At 41.8% G+C, this 20225-nt stretch overlaps 1 protein-coding gene across 1 annotated transcript; it reads right to left on the bottom strand.

Annotated features, from left to right (window-relative positions):
• Positions 1-12497: 12497 nt before the first annotated feature.
• LOC128574879 (protein FAM183A-like) lies at positions 12498-18317 on the bottom strand. The gene is made up of 4 exons (XM_053575839.1): positions 18185-18317; positions 15324-15383; positions 14255-14358; positions 12498-12608 (listed from the first exon to the last, which is right to left on the bottom strand). Exons 1-4 carry the CDS (start codon positions 18315-18317, stop codon positions 12498-12500), a joined length of 408 nt encoding a protein of 135 aa, XP_053431814.1.
• Positions 18318-20225: the final 1908 nt, after the last annotated feature.

Raw genomic sequence — 20225 nt, 5'->3', positions numbered from 1 at the left:
TGAGTTATCTCAAGAAGTTTGTATTCTACCTCTGAAATTCTTTCTTCCGCATGGTCTAATCTGTTGCTGATACTTTCCATTGCATCTTTAAGTTCCCTAATTGACTGTTTCAGTTCCTTCAGCTCTACTATATCCTTTTTATATTCTTCACATCATTTATCTCTTATTTAATTCTGTTTTTGTATTTCCTTTTGGTAATTTTCCACTTTATTAGCAGTTTCCTTCATTGTTTCCATCCTTTCTTTCATTGTTTTCATCATGTGTATTCTAAATTCCCTTTCTGTCATTCCTAACATTTTGTTATAGGTGGAATCCTCAACAGTAGCTACCCTATGGTCCCTTGGCAGGGTTGTTCTGGACTGGTTCTTCATGTTGCCTGGAGTTTTCTACTGATTCTTCCTCATGAGTGATATCTTTTATTTGTTTCCTTGCCCTAATTTTCCTTTCACTTCCTCTTGCTCTTTAAGTTCTCGTGCCTGTGGATTAAGGGTTCGATGAGTTCTTTTGGTACAGGACCAAAAGGGTGAGAAGGTTGAAGAACAAGAAAGGGATGAAAGAAAGGAAGACCGAGTGATAAGAAAAAAAAATAGAGAAAGGAGAGGCGGTGGGTAAAAGGAATATTGACAAAAAGAAGAGAGGCACAGAAAGAGGGAGACAGAGCAATATACGTGTACAGTAGGGTACTTTGATACAACTTTAAAGAAAATCCACCTTCTGGGGTTGCCCAGCTGGGTGGTTCCCTTGAGGTCAGCAGCTGTTTGCTAACCCGATCAGACACAGTACCCCACCTCCACCAAGTAGAGAGGAAAGACAAAAATGCTATAAATCAAACCAAAACAAGCAGACAGAAAACTTTATGGGATAAAATTGGGTGAAAAACCAAATAATAGTTGTAGAAACACTAGCAAATTTGAAGTTCTAGTTATTGAAAAGCAGCAATGGGAAATTATAATTAAACTAGAAAAATTAAGGAAGAAAAAATATCTGTACGGAAAAGGTTGAAATTAAAACACAAAACAGCATCAACAACATCAAAATAAACAAAAAAACAACCAAATGAAAAAACAAACAAAGAAAAAACACAACGAAAAACAAAGCAGCATGTATACATTTTTGAATATTGTCTGGGTAACACGTGGTCTTCTGGGGTATGAGATGTTAATCACAGTTCTGATACGACTGGAGGCTGCTGATTTCTCAAACCCCAGCAGGTAGACACCCTAAATCTCTCTTCAGACCACTTAAAAGGCACTTTGAACTTGTTCACTTGCTGAGCAGAAGCTTTCCCAGGAAAGTGCTTGTCGCTGGAGTTGCTGGATTCACTGCTGAAGTGGCTATCCACTTACCCAGTGTGCCAAAACCAGTCCCACTCTGCCCCTCAGGGTTAGGGCTGCAAGGTGGCTCAAACCCCACCCTTAGGCTACTTGGTTGCTAGGTTACCAGCTCCCACCCGGATTCTACCTCTGCAACCCTGAGGGTGGAGTTTGCCGGGGCAGATCACTCACAATGGTTCCCTTTGGCCCACAGCCAAACACTATTAATTCTGTGTGGCTCAGCGGGTCAGACTGGGGCCCTAGACAGTGGCCAAAGTTCTCCGCACTCCTGCTCTGGCTCTCCCCAAGGCAGTTCAACTGAGTGCCAAGTCCAAAGACACCAAAACAGTTCACAGGTAAGGCCTTTCTTGTTTCCTGTCTCACTGCTACTGAACTTACAGTTGCTGGCGGGTTTAGACGGATTGAACACACGCGACCACTTGCCGGTTTTCCACTGTTTTAGTCCTCCTCTTGGGGTCCAGAAGTCTCTTGCTGACTCCCTGTATCCTCTCAGGGGTGATGATAGGTAGATCCCACCAGCCAGAGATGCCTGGAGTCCTATCTCCCCAGATTCATGGTGCCCAGATGCAAGGAAGCTGTTACTCGGCCGCCATCTTGCTCTCAACCCCCGATATGGGCCACTCTTATTAATGTTAGATATATGTAACTTTATCTCAGAGTAGTTTTCTTCTATCTCAGAGTAGTTTTGGTTTGCATTTCTCTGATGATTACTGATGACAAGCATTTTTTCATTTGTCTGTAGACCATACACCTATTTTCTCCAGAGAAGCTTCTGTTCATGTCTCTTGCCCACAATGAAATGGGATCACTTTATTTTTTTTAGTAATTAATTTGAGTTCTCTGTTGATTTTGCTTATTAGACCTTTGTTGGAAATATAACTTGCAAAAATCTTCTCTCATTTTTAGGGCCATCTATTTGCTTTACTTAGTGTTTTCTTAGCAGTGCAGAAGCTTTTTAGTTTGATCAGATCCCAGTAATGTATTTTTGATGTTGCTTCAATTGCCTGGGGTGTCCTCCTCATATAGTATTCTCCCAGGTCAATTTTTTCAAGCATTTCCCCTGCACTCTCTCTAAGAATTTTTACAGTTTCATGTCTTAAGTTTAAGTCCTTTAAACAAGTGAGAGTCAATTTTTGTTAGAGGAGAAAGGTGTGGGTCCAGTTGCAGTCTTTTACAAGTCACCCGCCAATTCACCCAGCACCATTTGTGGAATAGGGAATCTTTCCCCAGATTCATATTTTTAATAGGCTTATCAAAAATCAAATGATGATAAGTGTGTTGGGTCACGTCTTGGTCTTCAATTCTGTTCCGTACATCTACCTCTCTATTTTTGTACTAGTACCATGCTTTTTTAATCACTATCAATTTATAGTATAGTCTGAAGTTTGGAAGCGTGATTCCTCCTGATTTGTTTTTATTTCTAAGTATGTCTTGGCTATTTGAGTTTTTTTTCTGTTTCCATATAAAATGAAGTACTAATTTTTCCAGTTCTTTAAAGTATGACAAAGGTGCTTTAATAGGGATCACATTAAATCTGTAGATTGCTCTATGTAGTATAGACATTTTAACAATGTTGGTTCTTCCCAGCCATTTGAGCATGGTATATTTTTCTATTTGTTAACATCTTCAGCTATTTCTTTTCTCAGGGTTTCATAGTTCTTTTTACAGAGATCTTTCACGTACTTAGTTAGATACACTCCCAGATATTTCATCTTCTTTGGCACTACTCCAAAGGGAATAGAGCCCTTGATTGTTTTTTCCCCTTGACTATTGTTGGTATATATAAAGGCTACAGATTTGTGAGTGTTCATTTTGTAACCTGAGACATTGCTGTATTTATTGATCACTTCTAGGAGTTTTGTAGTTGATTCCCTAGGATTTTCCAGATATATAATCATATTAACTATGAAGAGTGACAGTTTGATCTCCTCTGGTCCTATTTGGATCCCCTTGATTGCCTTCTTTTCCTGATTGCAGTGGCTAAGACGTCCATTACAATGTTAAAAAGCAGTGGAGATAGTGGGCATTCTTACCTTGTTCCTGACCTGAGTAGAAATGATTTCAGTTTTACTCCATTCAATATGATATTGGCTGAGGGTTTGCTGTAGATGGCCTCTATCGGTTCAAGAAATTTTCCTTTTATACCTATTTTCTTAAGGACTGTGATGAAGAAAGGATGCTGGATATTGTCAAAAGATTTTTCTGCATCAATTGACAGAATAATATGGTCTTTTTTGTTTTCAGTTTGTTTATGTGATGTATTATATTTAGGATTTACGTGTATTGAACCATCCTTGGGACCCTGGAATGAAACCCACCTGGTCATGGTGTTATAATTTATTTGATGTGTTGTTGGATTCTGTTTGGTAGGATCTTATTGAATATTTTTGCATCAATATTCATTATACATACTGGTCTATAATTTTCTTTTCTTGTCAGGTCTTTCCCTGTTTTGGGTATCAGGGTGATATTTGCTTCATAGAATGTGTTGGGAAGTATTCCTTCTTTTTCTATGTTTTGGAAAAGTTATGAAATATAGGTACTAGTTCCTCTTTAAAGGTTTGGTAGAATTCTGATGTGAAGCCATCTGGTCCCAGGCTTCTCTTTTTGGGGAGATTTCTTATAGTTGATGCTACCTCAGAACTTGTTGTAGGCTTGTTCAACGTTTCCACTTCTTTCTGCTTAAGTCTGGGAAGGTGGCGTGTTTCCAAGTGTTCATCTATTTCCTTCAAATTTTCATATTTCTGAGAATAGAGTTTTATGTAATATTCATAAAGGATTTGTTGAATATCTGAGGAGTCTGTGTTTATTGGCCTTAATCATTTCTGATTCTTGAAATTAGGAATTTTACTGTTCTACTTCTGGTTAGGTTGGCCAATTGTTTATCTATTTTATTGACCTTTTCAAAAAAACCAACTCTTTGATTGGTTGATCTGTTGTATGATTCTTTTGTTTTCAATTTCATTTAGTTCTGTTTTAATTTTAGTTATTTCTTTTCTTCTGCTGTGTTTAAGGTTTGAATGTTCTTCCCTTTCCAGTTGGTTAAGAAGTACCATTAAGTTGTTGACTTCCTCTCTTTGCATTCTCTTAAAGAAGGCTTGCAAGGGTATAAATTTTCCTCTTAGGACTGCCTTTGTGGTGTCCCAGCGGTTGTTATAGTTCATGTATTCAGTATCCTTTTGTTCCAAAAATTAGGTAATTTCCTTCTTAATCTCATCTATGACCCAGCTATCATTCAGCATGAAGTTATTTAGTTTCCATGTTTTTGTATGCATGTGGAGATTCCTGCTGTTACTGAGTTCAACTTTTATTCCGTGATGGTCTGAGAAAATACAAGGAATGATTTCTATACTTTTAAATTCACTGAGGTTAGACTTGTGACTTTAAATGTGATCAATTTTGGAGGATGATCCATGGGATGATGAGAAGAATGTGTATTCAGTTTTGTTTGGATGAAATGTCCCGTAGATGTCTGTGAGATGCAAATGTTAAATGGTTTGGTTTACATCTAAAATTTGTTTGTGTAGCTTCTTTTTAGAGGCTCTATCTAACCCTGCCAAAGGAGTGTTAAAATCCCCAAGAATTATGGTGCTAGAGGTAATTATTTTGATCATGTATGTTAGAGTCTCTCTTATAAATTGAGGTGCATTCTGGTTGGGTGAATAAATGTTGACAATTGAAATCTCATCATGTTGAGTGTTGCCCTTAACAAATATGAAATGACCATCCTTATCCTTCCTTACATTGTTTGGTTTAAAGCCTATTGTATCTGCGAATAAAATTGCCACACCTGCTTTTTTTCTGATTTCCATTTGCCTGAATTATAGATGACTATCCCTTCACCCTGAGTCTATGTTTATCTTTAAGGTAAGGTGAGATTCTTGAATGCAGCAGATATCTGGCCTGGATTTTTGTATCTAGTCAGCCAACCCATGCCTCTTTAGGGGACAGTTTAAGCCATTCACATTAATTGAGAGTAGTGATAATCCAGATAATATTTTGGGTATCAAGTTTTTTGAAAGTCCAGTTGATGTTTTTTATCCTTTCACCATTGTAGAAGTTGAAATTTGATTAAAAGTTTCTGAGTAAGTTTATTTTCGTGGTGGAGGATTGTGCTGGCCATTATGGAGGATAGGTCTGAGAATATCCTGGAGAGCTGGTTCAGATATGGCAAATTTCTTCAACATGTGAATTTCTTTAAAGTATTTAATTTCTCCATCATAAATGAAGCTCATTTTAGCTGGATACAGGATCCTGGGTTGAAAGTTATTCTGTTTTAGGAGATTAAAAGTTGATGACCACCCTCTTCTGGCTTGAAAGTTTTCAGCAGAGAGATCTTCAGTCATTCTAATATTCTTCCCCTTGTAGCTCATGGTTTTCTTACATCTGGCTGCTTTCAGTATTTTCTCCTTCATATTAACTTTATTGAAGTTAATTATGATGTGCCAGGGGGAAGTCTTATTTGGGTTGAGTCAATCTGGGGTTCTGAAACTGTCTGCTATCTGGATTTCAGAATCTCTTGGCATGTCTGGAAAATTCTCTTTGATTATTTCCTTAAGTAAAGCTCTGTACCCTTCACAGAAACCTCATCACCTTCAGGTATTCCTATAAGGTGAATATTAGATCTCTTCGAATTATCCCAGAGCTCTCTGAGAGAATGATCCATTTTTATTCTCCACTTTTTTTCCTCATTGAGTGGGAGCATTCAAAAGCCTTGTCTTCAATGTCAGAGATTCTTTCCACTGCCTGTTCCATTCTGTTACTGGGGGATTCTACTGTATTTCTCAGACATTTCAGGGCTGCAAGTTCTTGCCTCGGTGCATCAAAGTCTTTGGTCATTTTGTTTTTGAATTCATTGAACTCTTGAGATGCTTTCTGAATAACTCCTTGAAATTCTAATTCCTTCCTCACCTTCATTCTGTTGATCTTATTTGCTGTCCAGATTCTGAACTCGATTTCTGACATCTCAGCCATTTGTTTATGAATGGGATCTTGTCTTGTGCTGTATCTGCCATATTGTTCCTTGGGGGAGTTGGTCTACTCTGATTACTTATGTTGCCAGAATTTTTCTGCTGGTTCTGCCTCATGATTGTTTTTCACCATTAGATTGGCAGGTAATGTGAAATTGGATTGGGAGTTCCTGGGATTGTGGTTAACCATCCCTCTGTCAGGGATCTGGGACTGATGGCTGCGGATTTTTCCCTGTATCTTTGCAATGAACTCGTACAGTATTACAGTATGAGGCTGAGGAAACCTGCTTTGTGTGGTGGGGTTAGGTGTTTGTGTCTTGTATTCAGCTGGTTCTTGTCTGATCCTAGTGGATCAGTGACTCTGGTGAAGTCTTAGCTGTGGAGAAATACAAGCAATTAATACAGCCCCCCCCCATGGACATCTACTGGAAGAGGCAAATCAACCCTTCCTGTTACCCCACAACCAAGGTATCATCCAAGAGGGGCCTTTAGAGATTGTCCCAGGTTAACAGTTCCAAACCAATTGACCCAGTCAGTACGAACTCTCAAGTGAGAGAATTTTAAAGGTCTCCAGCAACTAGGTGGTGGAGGTCTAGTAGCTGCTCAAATTTGGCTCACTTTGATGCTCTATGGATTCAAAAAAGCCCACCCGATAGCAGAGTTGGACCAGGGGTCAAAGTCTCTTTCTCCACATTGCTCCTCTTTCATGCCCAGTCACTGATCACCCACAGGGATGAGGTCCTGCTCCTTCCAATAAGCAGATGTACTGGGAGTTTGCACTGGTCAGAGTAATGAAGGTCAATGTGCCCACAGCCCTGCCACTACCCTCTGCTACCAGCCAACTAGGGGAGCTGAGGCCTGCTTGCCTCAGGTACTCAGTAGCCACTGGTGAGTGTTCCACTTGAACTCAGTCTAATCCTGTGGGTTTTTCTGAAAAGATTAACAAAATTGATAAACCTTTTTTGATTTGTTGATTTTCTGAATGTTTCTGTGGTTTTCAATTTCATTTAATGCTGTTCTAATTTTGGTTATTTCTTTTCATCTGATGGATTTGGGGTTGGAATGTTCTTCCTTTTTCAGTTGCTTGAGATGACTCATGAAGTTGTTGGCTTCCTCTCTTTCTGTTCTCTTGAGGAAGGCTTGCAATACTGTAAATTTCCATCTTAGGACTGCATTTGCAGTATCCCACAGGTTTTGATAATTCATGTCTTCTTTGTCATTTGTTACAAAAATTTGGCAATTTCCCTCTTAATCTCATCTTTGAACCAGGTCATTCAGCATAAGTTTATTCAGTGTGCATGACTGTTTGAATATGAAGATCGCTGTTGTTGTTGAGTTCAACTTTTCTTCCATGATGGTCCAAGAAAATACAAGGAATAAGTTCTATTATTTTAAAGTTGCTGAGGTTAGACTTGTGACCTAATATGTGATCAATTTTGGAGGATGATCGATAAGCTGATGAAAAGAATGTGTATTCAGTTTATTAGGATGAAATGTTATGTAGATCTCTGTTAAGTCCATTTGTTGTAGGGTCAAATTTATGTCCAATATTAATTTGTTTAGTTTCTTCTTGCAGGATCTATCCAACACTGCCAAAGGGGTGTTAAAATCTCCAACTATTAGAGTGCAGGAAGATATCAATTTGTTCATGTCTGTTAGGATTTCCTTTATAAATTGAGGGGCATTCTATTAGGGTGCATAAATGTTAATAATTAAAATCTCATCATGTTGAGTGTTTCCCTTGACAAATATGAAGTGATCATCCTTATCTTTCCTTACCTTTGTTGGTTTAAAACCTATTGTATCTGCCAATAAAATTGCAATCTCTGCTTTTTTCTGATTTCCATTTGCTTTGAATTATAGATTTCATCCTCTCACCCTCAGTCTATTTTTATCCTTTAAGTTGAGAGATTCTTGTATTCAGCAGATATCTGTCCTGAGTTTTGGTATCTAGTCAGCCAAACTGTGCCTCTTTAGAGGACAATTTAAGCCATTCACATTAATTGAGAGTATTGATAATCATGGTAGTGTTTTGGTTGTCATGATTTTCAAGTGTCCTGTGGATATTTTTAATCCTTTCACCATTATGCATGTTAGGTTTTTTTTTCAAAGCTTTCTGGGTGAGTGTACTTTGGGGGTAGACCATTAAGCTAATTGTTATGGAGGGTGGGTGTGAGAATATCCCAAAGAGCTCGTTTAGTTATGGAAAATTTCTTCAACATATGTAAGTTGATAAAGTATTTGATTTCTCCATCGCAAATGAAACTCAGTTTAGCTGGATACAGGATCCTGGACTGAAAGTTGTTTTGTTTGATTGAAGTTCGGTGACTATTCTCTTCTGGCTTGAAAAGTTTAAGCTGAGATATCTGCAGTCATTCTAATATTATTCCCCTTGTAGGTTATGATTTTCTTACGCCTGGTTGCTTGCAGAATTTTCTCCTTCATATTAACTTTAGCAAAGTTAATCACAATGTGTCTACAAGATCCTTTATTTGGATTGAGTCTTGTTGAGGTTCTGAAACTGTCTACTATCTGAATTTCTGCATCACTTGCCATGGTTGGGAAATTATCCTCCATTGTATCTTGGAGTAGAGCATCTGTCCCTTTAGGACCATCCCCTTCTCCTTCAGGACCATCCTCTTCTCCTTCAGGTATTCCTATAAGGCGAATGTTTGCTCTTTTGGAATGGTCCTGCAACTGTCTCAGGGAATGGTCCGTTTTTGGTCTCCACTTCTCTTCCTCTTTGAGCATTTGGGAGCTTTCAAAAGCTTTGTCTTTGCCTTCAGAGATCCTTTCTTCTGCCTGCTCCAATCTATTCCTGAGGGATTCTACTGTATCATGAAACTCCTCAACTGATTTTCTCATTTCTTTGAGCTCTGCAATTTCTTTTCTCATCATCTCCAAATCCTTGGAGATTTTGTCCTTGAATTCCTTGATTTCTTGAGACAAATTTTGAATTACTCCTTGAATTTATAATTCTAACTTACTTCCATTCTGTTAATCTTATTTACCATTCACATTCCTAATTCTATTTCTGACATTTCAGCCATTTGTTTATGAATGGCATCTTCTGTTGTATACCCAATGTCATTCCTTGGGGGAAGTTGATCTATTCTGATTATTCATGTTGCCAGAGTTTTTCCACTTGTTGCATCCCATGATTATTTTTCACAGTTTGGCTAGTGAGGCTGGTAAGGTGAGATTGGATTTAGGGCTCCAGGAGTTATAGTTGACCAGCCCTTTCCCAAAGACCTGGGACTGGTGCCTGTGGCTTTTCTTTACAGCTTTACAAAAGTCCCTTTCACTCCTGCAGCCTGAGACTGTGGGAACGTGATTGGTATGATGGGTCTAGGTGGCTCTCTCTTGTTTTCAGCCAGCTTTTATCCAATCCTAGTGAATAGGTGGCTTTGGGCTGAAATTTCAGCTAGGGAGTGATACAAGCGACTATGACACTCTACCCCCAACAGTGACAACTGGAAGAGGAGAATCAGTCCCTCCCAATACAACACCACCAGGGCTCACCAACAACCTTGGAGGGTCCCTGGGTGACCATCCCAGGTGAAGAGTTCCAAACCAATTGTCCCAGACAGCATAATCCCTGTTCAAGTGGGAGAGTTTAAAAGGTCTCCAGCAACCAGACAGTAAGGTCCACTAGCAACTGAAGTGTGACTTGCTCTAGTGCTCAGTGGAGTCAGAAAGGCCCACCCAGAAAAAGAGTTAGTCCAGAGGGGTTGACACCTCCTTCCCCATCTTGCACCTCAGCCACAGCCATTCAGTGGTGGGGTTGTAGCCCAGTTCCCTCCAATGAGCAAATGCACCAGGGATTTGTGCCTGCCAGAGTCAATGGGAAGTCAATGCCTCCTTGGCTGGGCTGCTGCACTCTGCTACTATCAAGTAGGAGGGACTCAAGCCTGATTCCCTCCAGTGATCATTGGAAACTGGGGAATATTCCACCTGAGTCTTTTCTGAGCCTGAAGGTTAGTGTAACAGCACGTTTCTCTCCCTCAGAGACCACACTTTTCCCCCAGCTGCACTCCTCTTCTGGTACCACTGTAGGGAGAGGTCTGGCTCTCTCTGGCAGTCCACAGAATTGGGAAGGTGTGTCTCTAAGATTTGACCCTGGCTGGAGTGTGTTTCTGCCACTGCTACTGCATCACAGGTACCACTGTGCAGGACCTCACACCTATGCCCATACTGCTACCACTGTCCCGCTGCTCCTACTCACCTTTGCAGTGCTGGGCCAGTGCTCCTCCCCCTTCATCTCACCACTTCTATTAGAGTCACAGTTTCAGCACAGCTGCCCTGCAGCCCATGCAATGCCCAGCCCTACCAAGGAACTGTCTGACATTCTGGATTCTGCAAGGGGTAGGCTTCCAGATCACCAGATGATGGGGGACGGGTGAACTGGGAGTTCAGAAAGGCAGGGAAAATATTTGTTCAACTTTTATGCCAGGTAAGAGAATGCCTAGGCTCACAGTGGTATCTCTCTGGAGAAGGAGTCCTGGCTTTCAGGGGCTCTCTCCCCTGGGGTGAAACAAGGGGTCTTCTGTTTACTGCTCACTTATAGGAAGCACACAGTTAGCCCCTCTCTTGGGGGGAGGGGATGGACTCTTGTCCTCCTTGGGATGGGTTTTGGACCTGAAATTTTCTTCCTTGGAGTTGCAGCTTGTCTCAACAGGGTTGATGGGTAGTTTATCTTCTCTCTCAGCTCAGCTCCCGACCTTTAGCTTTATTGGCTTCATTCTGACCATTATCTCTCCCTCTGGATGGGAGCATCTATTGAAAGCTGGCTCCAGTTGGCCATCTTATCTCCTCCAACTCAAGGTCTTGATTCTGGGAAACTTTATGTAATAGCTCTGTGCCCCCATTTCATTGCTCTTATTCATTTTCTGTTTTCAAATATTGAGCCTCTTCTACTGATAACTTCTAAATTTGTATTATAGTTTTACTTTGGGGAAGAGATTTCTTTCTTTTTTCTAATCCCCATTCACTATTTAGTCTAGTTACAATTTCATTTTATACTCCAATTATTCATAATCTCATTTGTTTCTTTCTCATCATTTTATTTTATTTTGTAAAGGCATTATCCTATCACATCTCTGAGGATATATATATTTATTTGAATTACTTGTTGCAAATGTTCTTCTGTACCCTTCATTCTGGTTCCTGAGCCCATTTGTTTTCATCTCCTTTTCTCAAGATGAGCTGAATTGTACCATAGAAGTGAAAGGTATCGAGGTGGGTGCCTGGCTGTGTTATTTACCTGCTGTATGAACTGAGGTTAAATTTTGTGTGCTTTGTCAACTCCATGAATGAGTAGAGACATAGTAGACATATTATCTACCTGATACCTCTCAGCACAGAGGTAATATGTGGAAAATGTTTAGAACATTGTTTTACATATAGATATCTTAATCTGATAATTCTATATCCAATGATCCTCTCATGTTCACTCACTTAGGATTATTTTGCCAGAGTCCTTTCCTTAATGTCTGATGAGCCTTGAGAGCCTTAGTATCTCTCTTGTTTGAGAGGTCTAAGGTACTGTCTGGGCACTATGTGTAGGTGGTGTGTGGGTAGTAGGCACATTAAATGCAGGACTTCACTCTGTGTTGATGTGTGTTAAGTCCATTCACCTAGTTAGAATCCATACTTAACTCCCTCTCTCCATTCCCAGTTAGAATCCATACTTAACTTTTAAGGAAAGTAGAAGAAACTGAGATGTTTATATTTAAGAAGGAAAAATAAGGCATATTCACACTGTCTTCTTTGTAATTGCATATTGGTAAATAAAAATCCATATCTAGTTTCACATGATACTGAAATTCTAGAAATAAAAATGAATTTAGTTTGGAAAAATCAATTTCAACCAATAAAATTTTAGTCACAGAGGTCATGTAGCAGAACACAAAAATATTTACTGTTAACTTTATTTGACAACCTGTACTGCTGTTATATCCTGGGATTTTCACATGGGGTCAAAAGATATGATTTAAACCTTAGCAAGATAAAAGAACTTGAGGAGAATTGGGAAAACTGACCTGGGGGCACATGAAGCATGTGATCTTCAAAGCCTAGGAGGGTGTGAGCATGGCATTTAGAATACGTTAGACTGTGCTTTAAAGACATTTACTACTTTGGGCAGTGCACACTTTGATCATCAAATATGGGGATAGACAGGACTTCTGGGAGACTACTTGCGGCAGTCATCTTCTCCTAGGCTCCACATTTTAGCCTTGTACAGAGTGATGTCCTTATAGACCTGGAAGTGGTTCAGCCTGTGGTCCTGGCGTTCTGGGTTGACCTACAGAGGAAGATACAGGATCAGAAAAATCATGTGGGGAAGTGAGGAGAACTCTGTTTGAAGACAATGGACTTGGACTAAAACAGGCCCCACTCTGGGAATGTATGTCTGTGCTGGAAAACAGAGCTGGCAGCATTCACATGAACAGGGTTGTGGATCTGAAGGAGAAGAGTTCGGCTGGGTGGCTAGACTCCCTATCCCACAGCCCAAACTAGAGGCTCCACTGGGGGCTTGTTCCTTTACTGGATGGTGATCTTTGTGAGAGGAGGGCTGGGTTTGCCAAGTGAGTCCCCACCTGGCATGGCACCCACTCCTCACTAGGCATCCAGTACATATTTGTGGAAAGAATGACTGAGTGCGTAGAAGGGTCACATAGTACAAGTGAGCACTGACATAAATCTTGAACAATCTATGCTGTGCAATTAACTGCATCTGTCACTAGCAGACAAGAGGTTGAGAGATGCTCATTGACGGTGGTTTCCCCTATACCAGCATTGAAGTGGCAGTTGTTGTGTCTGTCCAGGTTGAGGTATTGTCAGGTGGCTGGGAACCCTGCTTCAGGCTGATCAAGCCTTTTCTTCCCCTAATAACATCACCCTAAGAATCCAGCTTCATTACCACTGAAGGCTACACAACACCTGAGCTATTGCTCTGGATTCTGTGATTTCTTACTATGCTAGCAGCACATCTGAGAACATGGCCCAGGTTTATAGTGATGGAGAACATGGAGTATTTGCAGAGCCTTTGTAACTCCAGAATGACAACTGAGTTGGGGGCACTGCAGTGAGTAATCTGCAAAGCCTATGGAAGTGTGAGCATGATAGGCCAGGCAGGGCCAGCTATAGGTGCCTTCCTTTCCCAGTGAGCTGGCACACCAGGTCTACACCCATATGTGGCACTCTCGTGATTCAGGTCTTTATGGAAATAAAGAGTTTAGGTGTACTTTGGGCTAGTGTTCTAAGTTGCTTAATCATCTAACTGGGGTGATTTCTGCCTTAACCTGGACCTTCCTTCCTTTACAACCTTCCTCCTCCTCTGACAAAGGTTCTCTCCTGGAGCAAATTCTATACAGGTTGTAAGTGGTGGTAGAAATATTTTCAAGTTGCATTCCCTGATTTCTGCTTTTTACTTATAACAGAAGCCCTTTCATACTTAGCATGTTTCAGTACTAAAGACTCCATTTCCTGGGAGCCTTTGAGGCTGGCTGTATCTTTCCAATGAGACAAGGAGAGCACTGTTTCTAGGATTCCAACTTACAGATGAGAGAGCAGAACTCACAGATGTAAATGATGTGCCAAGCCCACGCTGCTGTTCATGGGAGGAGCAGACTGAGGTGTCTGCCATTAGCTGCCTTTATTTAACTAACATGTGCACAGTGTTCCCTCTGTGCCAGGCTCTGCTCTGAGCACTGCACAGATACCCCCTGTCTTAACATCAGCATCACTTAAGAAGTTAGGTGCTGTACTATCTCCTCTGTGAGACAGCACAATCATACAAAAGCTTAGACACTTCCCAGGGACCCACAGCTAGTAAGTGGCAGGCAGAACTGAAAGCCAGGTATGTCTGGCTCCCAACTCTGTTTTCTTGGCCATCACCTATGCTGCCCCTGAGCTTTGGTGTTTACTGAGTACAGGAGCCATGCTTACCAAGGGCTTGGAGTTCCAACCATACTCCTGATTTTCAGTCTGTGTTTCTGGGTATTTCATCCTTGGTCCATGGGAAGCATGGTGAATGAGATGTAGAAACCTGGCTGGGAGATGAGGTCAGAGTTATGAGGGACTCAGGATCTGGGACAAGTTGGTATCCCTGTGCCCTTTACTATGGCTGCATCATTCCTCAGGGCAGAGCATCCAGCCTCAGAGGCTTTCCCAGGCCCAGACACAAGGGTATTTGGTCCCTCTTCTTGGCTTTCAGTCACTCTGGGGAAAACTCTGATGCTGTGCCAGACACTGTTCTGGGCCCTGGAGGGAGGACTGAGTGAGGCAGATGTAGTCTCTGCTCTTCATAGTCTGGATGTGGGCAGAGGACACAACATCCAGTGTCACAAACAGACCTGATGGTGGCAGGCAGAGACATATTCCAGGAAGTTATGGGCAAAAGCCTGAGAAGGAAGAATAGCTACTGCAGATCCAGGCCTGGGGAGGAAAGAGGAAAAGCAGAAAATAGGCAGTGAGAGCAAAGGCCCCAGGGCATGAGTGAGTGTAGCTAGTGGAGTCCAACAGAGAGAATTAGAGGGAAGGTGGGGAGCAGGGAGGTCCCCTCCTCCTTTACTGAAATGAGTGTGGCTGCTGACACCAGGTATATCTGCAGCTCCACAACTCTTCATCTCTACAAGTCTCCAGAGAGAGAGGCAGTTGCACAATGAGATGAATGTGGGCTTTGGAGTTGGCTTCACTACTAGCCTGTCAGGTGGCCTCATTCCTCTGGGCCTTAATTTTCTCATCTGCAAAGTGGGGGAACACATCTACCTCAGGAAAGATGAGTGAGAATTAAGAGAAAGGAGGTGACTAAGCAGTGAGGTTATTAGTTGGGCATATTCCTAACATAATGCAGATGGCCAGTCCTTCTGCCTGATGTTCACCCATCAGCTGTTACATTCCTTATTACTCCAAGTCACCTCCTGGCATCCCATACATTTGTTTTGAGAGTGGCTACAGAGGCCAATCTGCCTCTCTGTGGTATATTTCAATGTTATTCTGAAACCCTAGAACTTACCATCTTCAGGTTCCTCCAGGTTATCATGCCAGGACATGGGCTTTCTGGTGATCAGGTGAACTAGAGAAAAACAGCATCACAGGTTCATGTTAAAACACAAACTCCCTGTATTCTCTAGGACACCACTTTTGCTTGTCATCCATTTGACTCTTACTAAGCACCTGATACACACCAGGCATTGTGCTTTGTGCCAGGAAGCAAATTTGAGTGACACCCTCAGGACCCCAGAATATAGAGTAACACTGTCTACTATGTTGGCTACCAGCTGAATGTGGATATGTGAATTTGAATATATAAAATGAAATGCAATGAACTATTCTTTGCCTTAATCACACTAGTCAGCACATTTCAGTTGTGCAACTGCCACACCTGGGTCATGGCTACAGTTCTGATTGCAGCACAGATACATAACGTGTTCCACATTGACAGATGCTCTCTGGAACAGATCTCATGTAGAGGGAAGGTAAGCATGCCAGGCAGCCAACAGGCCTTCCTGATGTTGAAGTTGCCCAGGCAGTGAGTCCTTCTTAGGAGGTTCTGTGGTGACAGTGGAGCAGAGCTGACACTCACCACTTAGCTCAGAATTACACATGCACAGGAGAGGAGGCTGTAAGCAAGACAAAAAAGCTTCCTGTGTTTCCTGATCTTCATTTATTTGTGGTGACAGATGATAAACAGACATGGCATTTGGTGACTTAAGTGAGATGGAGAACAGGAAAGCATGACAAGTGGGTAGAGCTTTGATATGTGTGTGTGTGTGTGTGTGTGTGTGTGTGTATGTGCATGTCTAGGGAGATTACACTTGAGCAGAGTCCTGACAAGAGGAGTGCACTGTGTGAGAACACAGGTGTAAGCTTGGAGAGTTTGAGAAACATTAAGAAGGCCTGAGTGGTCCAGTGGAGGGAGCTAGGTGGAGAGTGGTAGGAAATGAGCAGAGAGTAGTAGAAACCAGTGGAGTCGAAACTGATTATCCAAACACCAAGCATCGAAATAGCTTTGCAGCATGCACTCCTGACTGATGTACATTTACATAGTGTCTATATTTTCAGTATATTAGGACAGCATAATTTCTCTCCTCTGTAAGCAAGACAGAAAAGTAGATAAAAATAAACAATAGTACAGTTCTACTATTTTCTCATTTTACCCCAGTGGGCATGTGCCTAAAAGAATTGAGCTGGGAGACAGAGAGCACTTCCTCTAGAACACCTCGATGTTGCCTGAAAGGATTCATTAAGTAAGCTAAAATATACCACGTTTGAATAGAATTGGATGCCAATTTGTTTATCCAATGCATTATTAAGAGTTCTAGAGTAAAAGCAGGTTAGTAATGACTAATGTGAAGACACCACATTTGCTCTATATGCCTCATCTGATGTCATCAGACTGTAATTAGGCACAGGAGTTGGGGAATAAGTTCAGGAATAAGGAACAAAGTTTCCTTCAGTAAAGTGGAGGAAATGGCAAGGTGTATTTCAAAAATCAATTTATTTTGAAATGGCAGCGAAGAAAGGAACCTGTGTGGGTTCCTTGAGCAGTGGCTGGTCCACAGTAGGCCCCAAAATCCTTCTTAAGGGCACACAGGTGTGAGGAAGGTGAGGATGATGGAATTCACCTGGGTAGGGGCCTCATCCAGGGGTCCTCAAACTTTTTAAACAGGGGGCCAGTTCACTGTCCCTCAGACTGTTGGAGGGCCAGACTATAGTTTAAAAAAAAAGAGCTATGAAAAAATTTCTATGTACACTGCACATATCTTATTTTGAAGTGTAAAAACAAAACGGGAACAAATACAATCACATTGCCGCATGTGACCGTGGGACGTAGTTTGAGGACCCCTGAAACTTTATCTCAGAAAAGTGGAGCCACTGAAGATGTTATGGAGGGTATGAACTGCTCCAGTTGTTCTTCAGCATAGCCCTAGCTGGTAGTGGTGCAGTAGGGGAGATCTGTGGCCCAGCTTGTAAGACAGGAGGATAGTGGGGAGCCCATCAGCCAAACTAGGCAACAGTCCCTAGGACCCTGCTGAGGTTTCCCTAGTGAGGGTGGAGAGAGAGGCTTGCTGAGGTGCTACTTAGGGGAAAAATCATGTGAGCAGAGAGGGAGACGCCTCCTTGTGCATGAAGGTGTCTTTCACTGAGGTAGGAGCAAGACGGTCAGGAGAGAGTAATACGAAAAAGTAACCGAACTTGTGCCTAATTACATGGAGGAGTGGTTGAGGATAATTACCAGACTTTGAGTTTCGGAGAATGAATGACTATGGTGCCTCTTGCTGAGACAGGGTATTCTGGAGTGGTGCTGCGTCGGGTAGAAGGTGCAGATCAGCCCAGGTTTCCACCGGCTGCGTTTGAGGATCTTGGGGGTGGTGCAGGGAAGGCAACCAGGAGGGTATTGCAGGTGAGGGTGCGAAGCTCCATCTGAGGCCCAGTAGCATTAAGAGAAGTTGATGTGGCAGGCACAGATGAAACCCTCAAGGAGTGTGCAGTGACAAGAGTGGAGGGCAGCGTTGTTTGATCCCGGGAGCACTATGGTCCTAGAGTCACCTGTCCTGAACTTCTTAGACCATATGTAAATTGTGAAAATAAATCTTTACCGCACTAAAGAAACCTAACCAAATGGTAAAAAGCTGTTTAACTTCCTTTGCTATAATGAATATACACATTGCGATGCGGATGCGTTCTAATATACTTAATAGGTCTGATGTAAAGCAGGTAATCCCCTTCCTTATTCCTGCATCTGAGGTATAGGGGCACAGTGTGAGAGAAGCTCTTCTCCTTCCCTGGGACACGCACCCCAGCTCACAACCCTCAGGGTCCCTATTAGAGGCGCTCTCCAGCTCTTGCCCTCCCCATCCCGCCACTCCTCACCCTTGCTGAAGGGATTCACGTGATACAGCATGTAGAGTTTCTGGGTGTCACGCTCTTTGACATAGACTTCCCGCAAGATCTGGTTCTGGCGGACCTCATCTGGGGCCTCCTTCTCCTTCTGGCGTCCCGCCATGACCTTGGCGCTGCAAGTGCTGACTGGCTTCTCTCTGTGCCCTCAGGTGGCTGGTCTGCTGCTGGCTTCCTGAGTCTCCATGGCAACAGCATCCCACGCAGTCTTCCAGGTAACAGCGTCCTATGAGATTTCCAGGCAACAGCGTCCCATCAGTCTCCAGGCAACAGTGTCTCTGCATTAGATCCTGCTGCATGAGACCGCCTGGGCGCCCCCAATCTCCTGCCTGGATCCATACACCCTCTTCCCACCTCTGAGGGCTTTATTTCCTGCTCAGTCCCCTTCTGGTGTTCCACTCACCTGGGACCCAGCCAGTTACTCGACCTTTCCCAGGACACACCAGGAGGAGACCGGCCTGAAGGTGCAGATCAAAGAGGTCATGGTTATATTATGGACCTCAGTTTCATCAATCCATTTCCTAAAAAAGATTGGGAAGGACTTGGAAACCTCTCCTATTGTAAAGCAGATGTACATTAAACGGGAACAATGACTCGGGGGAAACTGCCTTTAACGGTGTTTGACTGAACTCAATATACCCAAATTATTATTATTTCAAAGATTCAGTATAAAAATATTGAGCGAATGTACACTATTTTGCACACTGTTTTAAATCTAGTACAAACTTCACAGTTCATAGCACACGTAAAGCACTCCTCAGCAGTACATGGGCACAGCAATCATAGATTTCTTCATTTTACCCTTTCTTTTTTTTTTTTTTTTAACTTTTTTTAAGACCAAAGTTTATTCACTGCTATAACAAAGAGAGCAAAGACACACATTGTTGTGATGTTACAGAAATTCCTGAGCACCAAGCTCTTCCCAGTTTCATTTCTATAAGCCAAATATCAACTTCATGCCATAATATTCTAGGTCAGGAAATGAAATTAAACTAAGAGAACAAAGATCTAAGTCTTATTGTCCATAAGGAAATTGGCAATAATAGCAAGGGCTTTATCCCTAATATGTTTTTTCTTTCTTTTTTTATTTATTTTTATTAAACCATAGCTGTGTACATTAGTATGATCATGGGGCACGACACACTTGGTTCATAGATCGTTTGACACATTTTCATCACATTAGTTAACATAGCTTTTGTAGCATTTTCTTAGTTATTTTGCTAAGACCTTTACATTCCACATTTACTAGGATTCACATATACACTTGTAAGATGCACTGCAGGTGTAATCCCATTAATCCCCCTCCTTTCACCTCCCTCCCCCCTCTTTCCCCTCTCCTTCCCCTCCCTTTCCCCTTTCTCCCTATTCTTAGGTTATAACTGCGATATAGCTTTCATGTGAAGGTCCTACATTAGTTTCATAATAAGGGTGAGTACATTGGGTACTTTTTCTTCCATTCTTGAGACACTATACTAAGAATAATATGTTCCAGCTCCATCCATGTAAACATGAAAGAGGTAAAGTCTCCATCTTTCTTTAAGGCTGCATAATATTCCATGGTGTACATATACCACAATTTATTGATCCATTCGTGGATCGATGGGCACTTGGGCTTCTTCCATGACTTAGCAATTATGAATAGGGCTGCAATAAATATTCTGATACAAATATCTTTGTTATGGTGTGATTTTTGGTCTTCTGGGTATATGCCCAGTAGGGGGATTACAGGATTGAATGGCAGATCTATTTTTAGATCTCTAAGTGTTCTCCATATCTCTTTCTAAAAGGAATGTATTAATTTGCATTCCCACCAGCAGTGCAAAAGTGTTCCCTTTTCTCCACATCCACGCCAACATCTCTGGTCTTGGGATTTTGTGATATAGGCTAGTCTCACTGGAGTGAGATGATATCTCAAAGTAGTTTTGATTTGCATTTCTCTGATGATTAAAGATGATGAGCATTTTTTCATATGTCTGAAGGCCGTGCACCTGTCTTCTTCAGAGAAGTTTCTCTT

The sequence above is a fragment of the Nycticebus coucang genome, chromosome 22, assembly GCF_027406575.1.
Source record: "Nycticebus coucang isolate mNycCou1 chromosome 22, mNycCou1.pri, whole genome shotgun sequence".
NCBI lineage: Eukaryota > Metazoa > Chordata > Mammalia > Primates > Lorisidae > Nycticebus > Nycticebus coucang.
The sequence above is the reverse complement of the archived record's forward strand: the minus strand, read 5'-3'. Positions and strand labels throughout refer to the sequence as shown.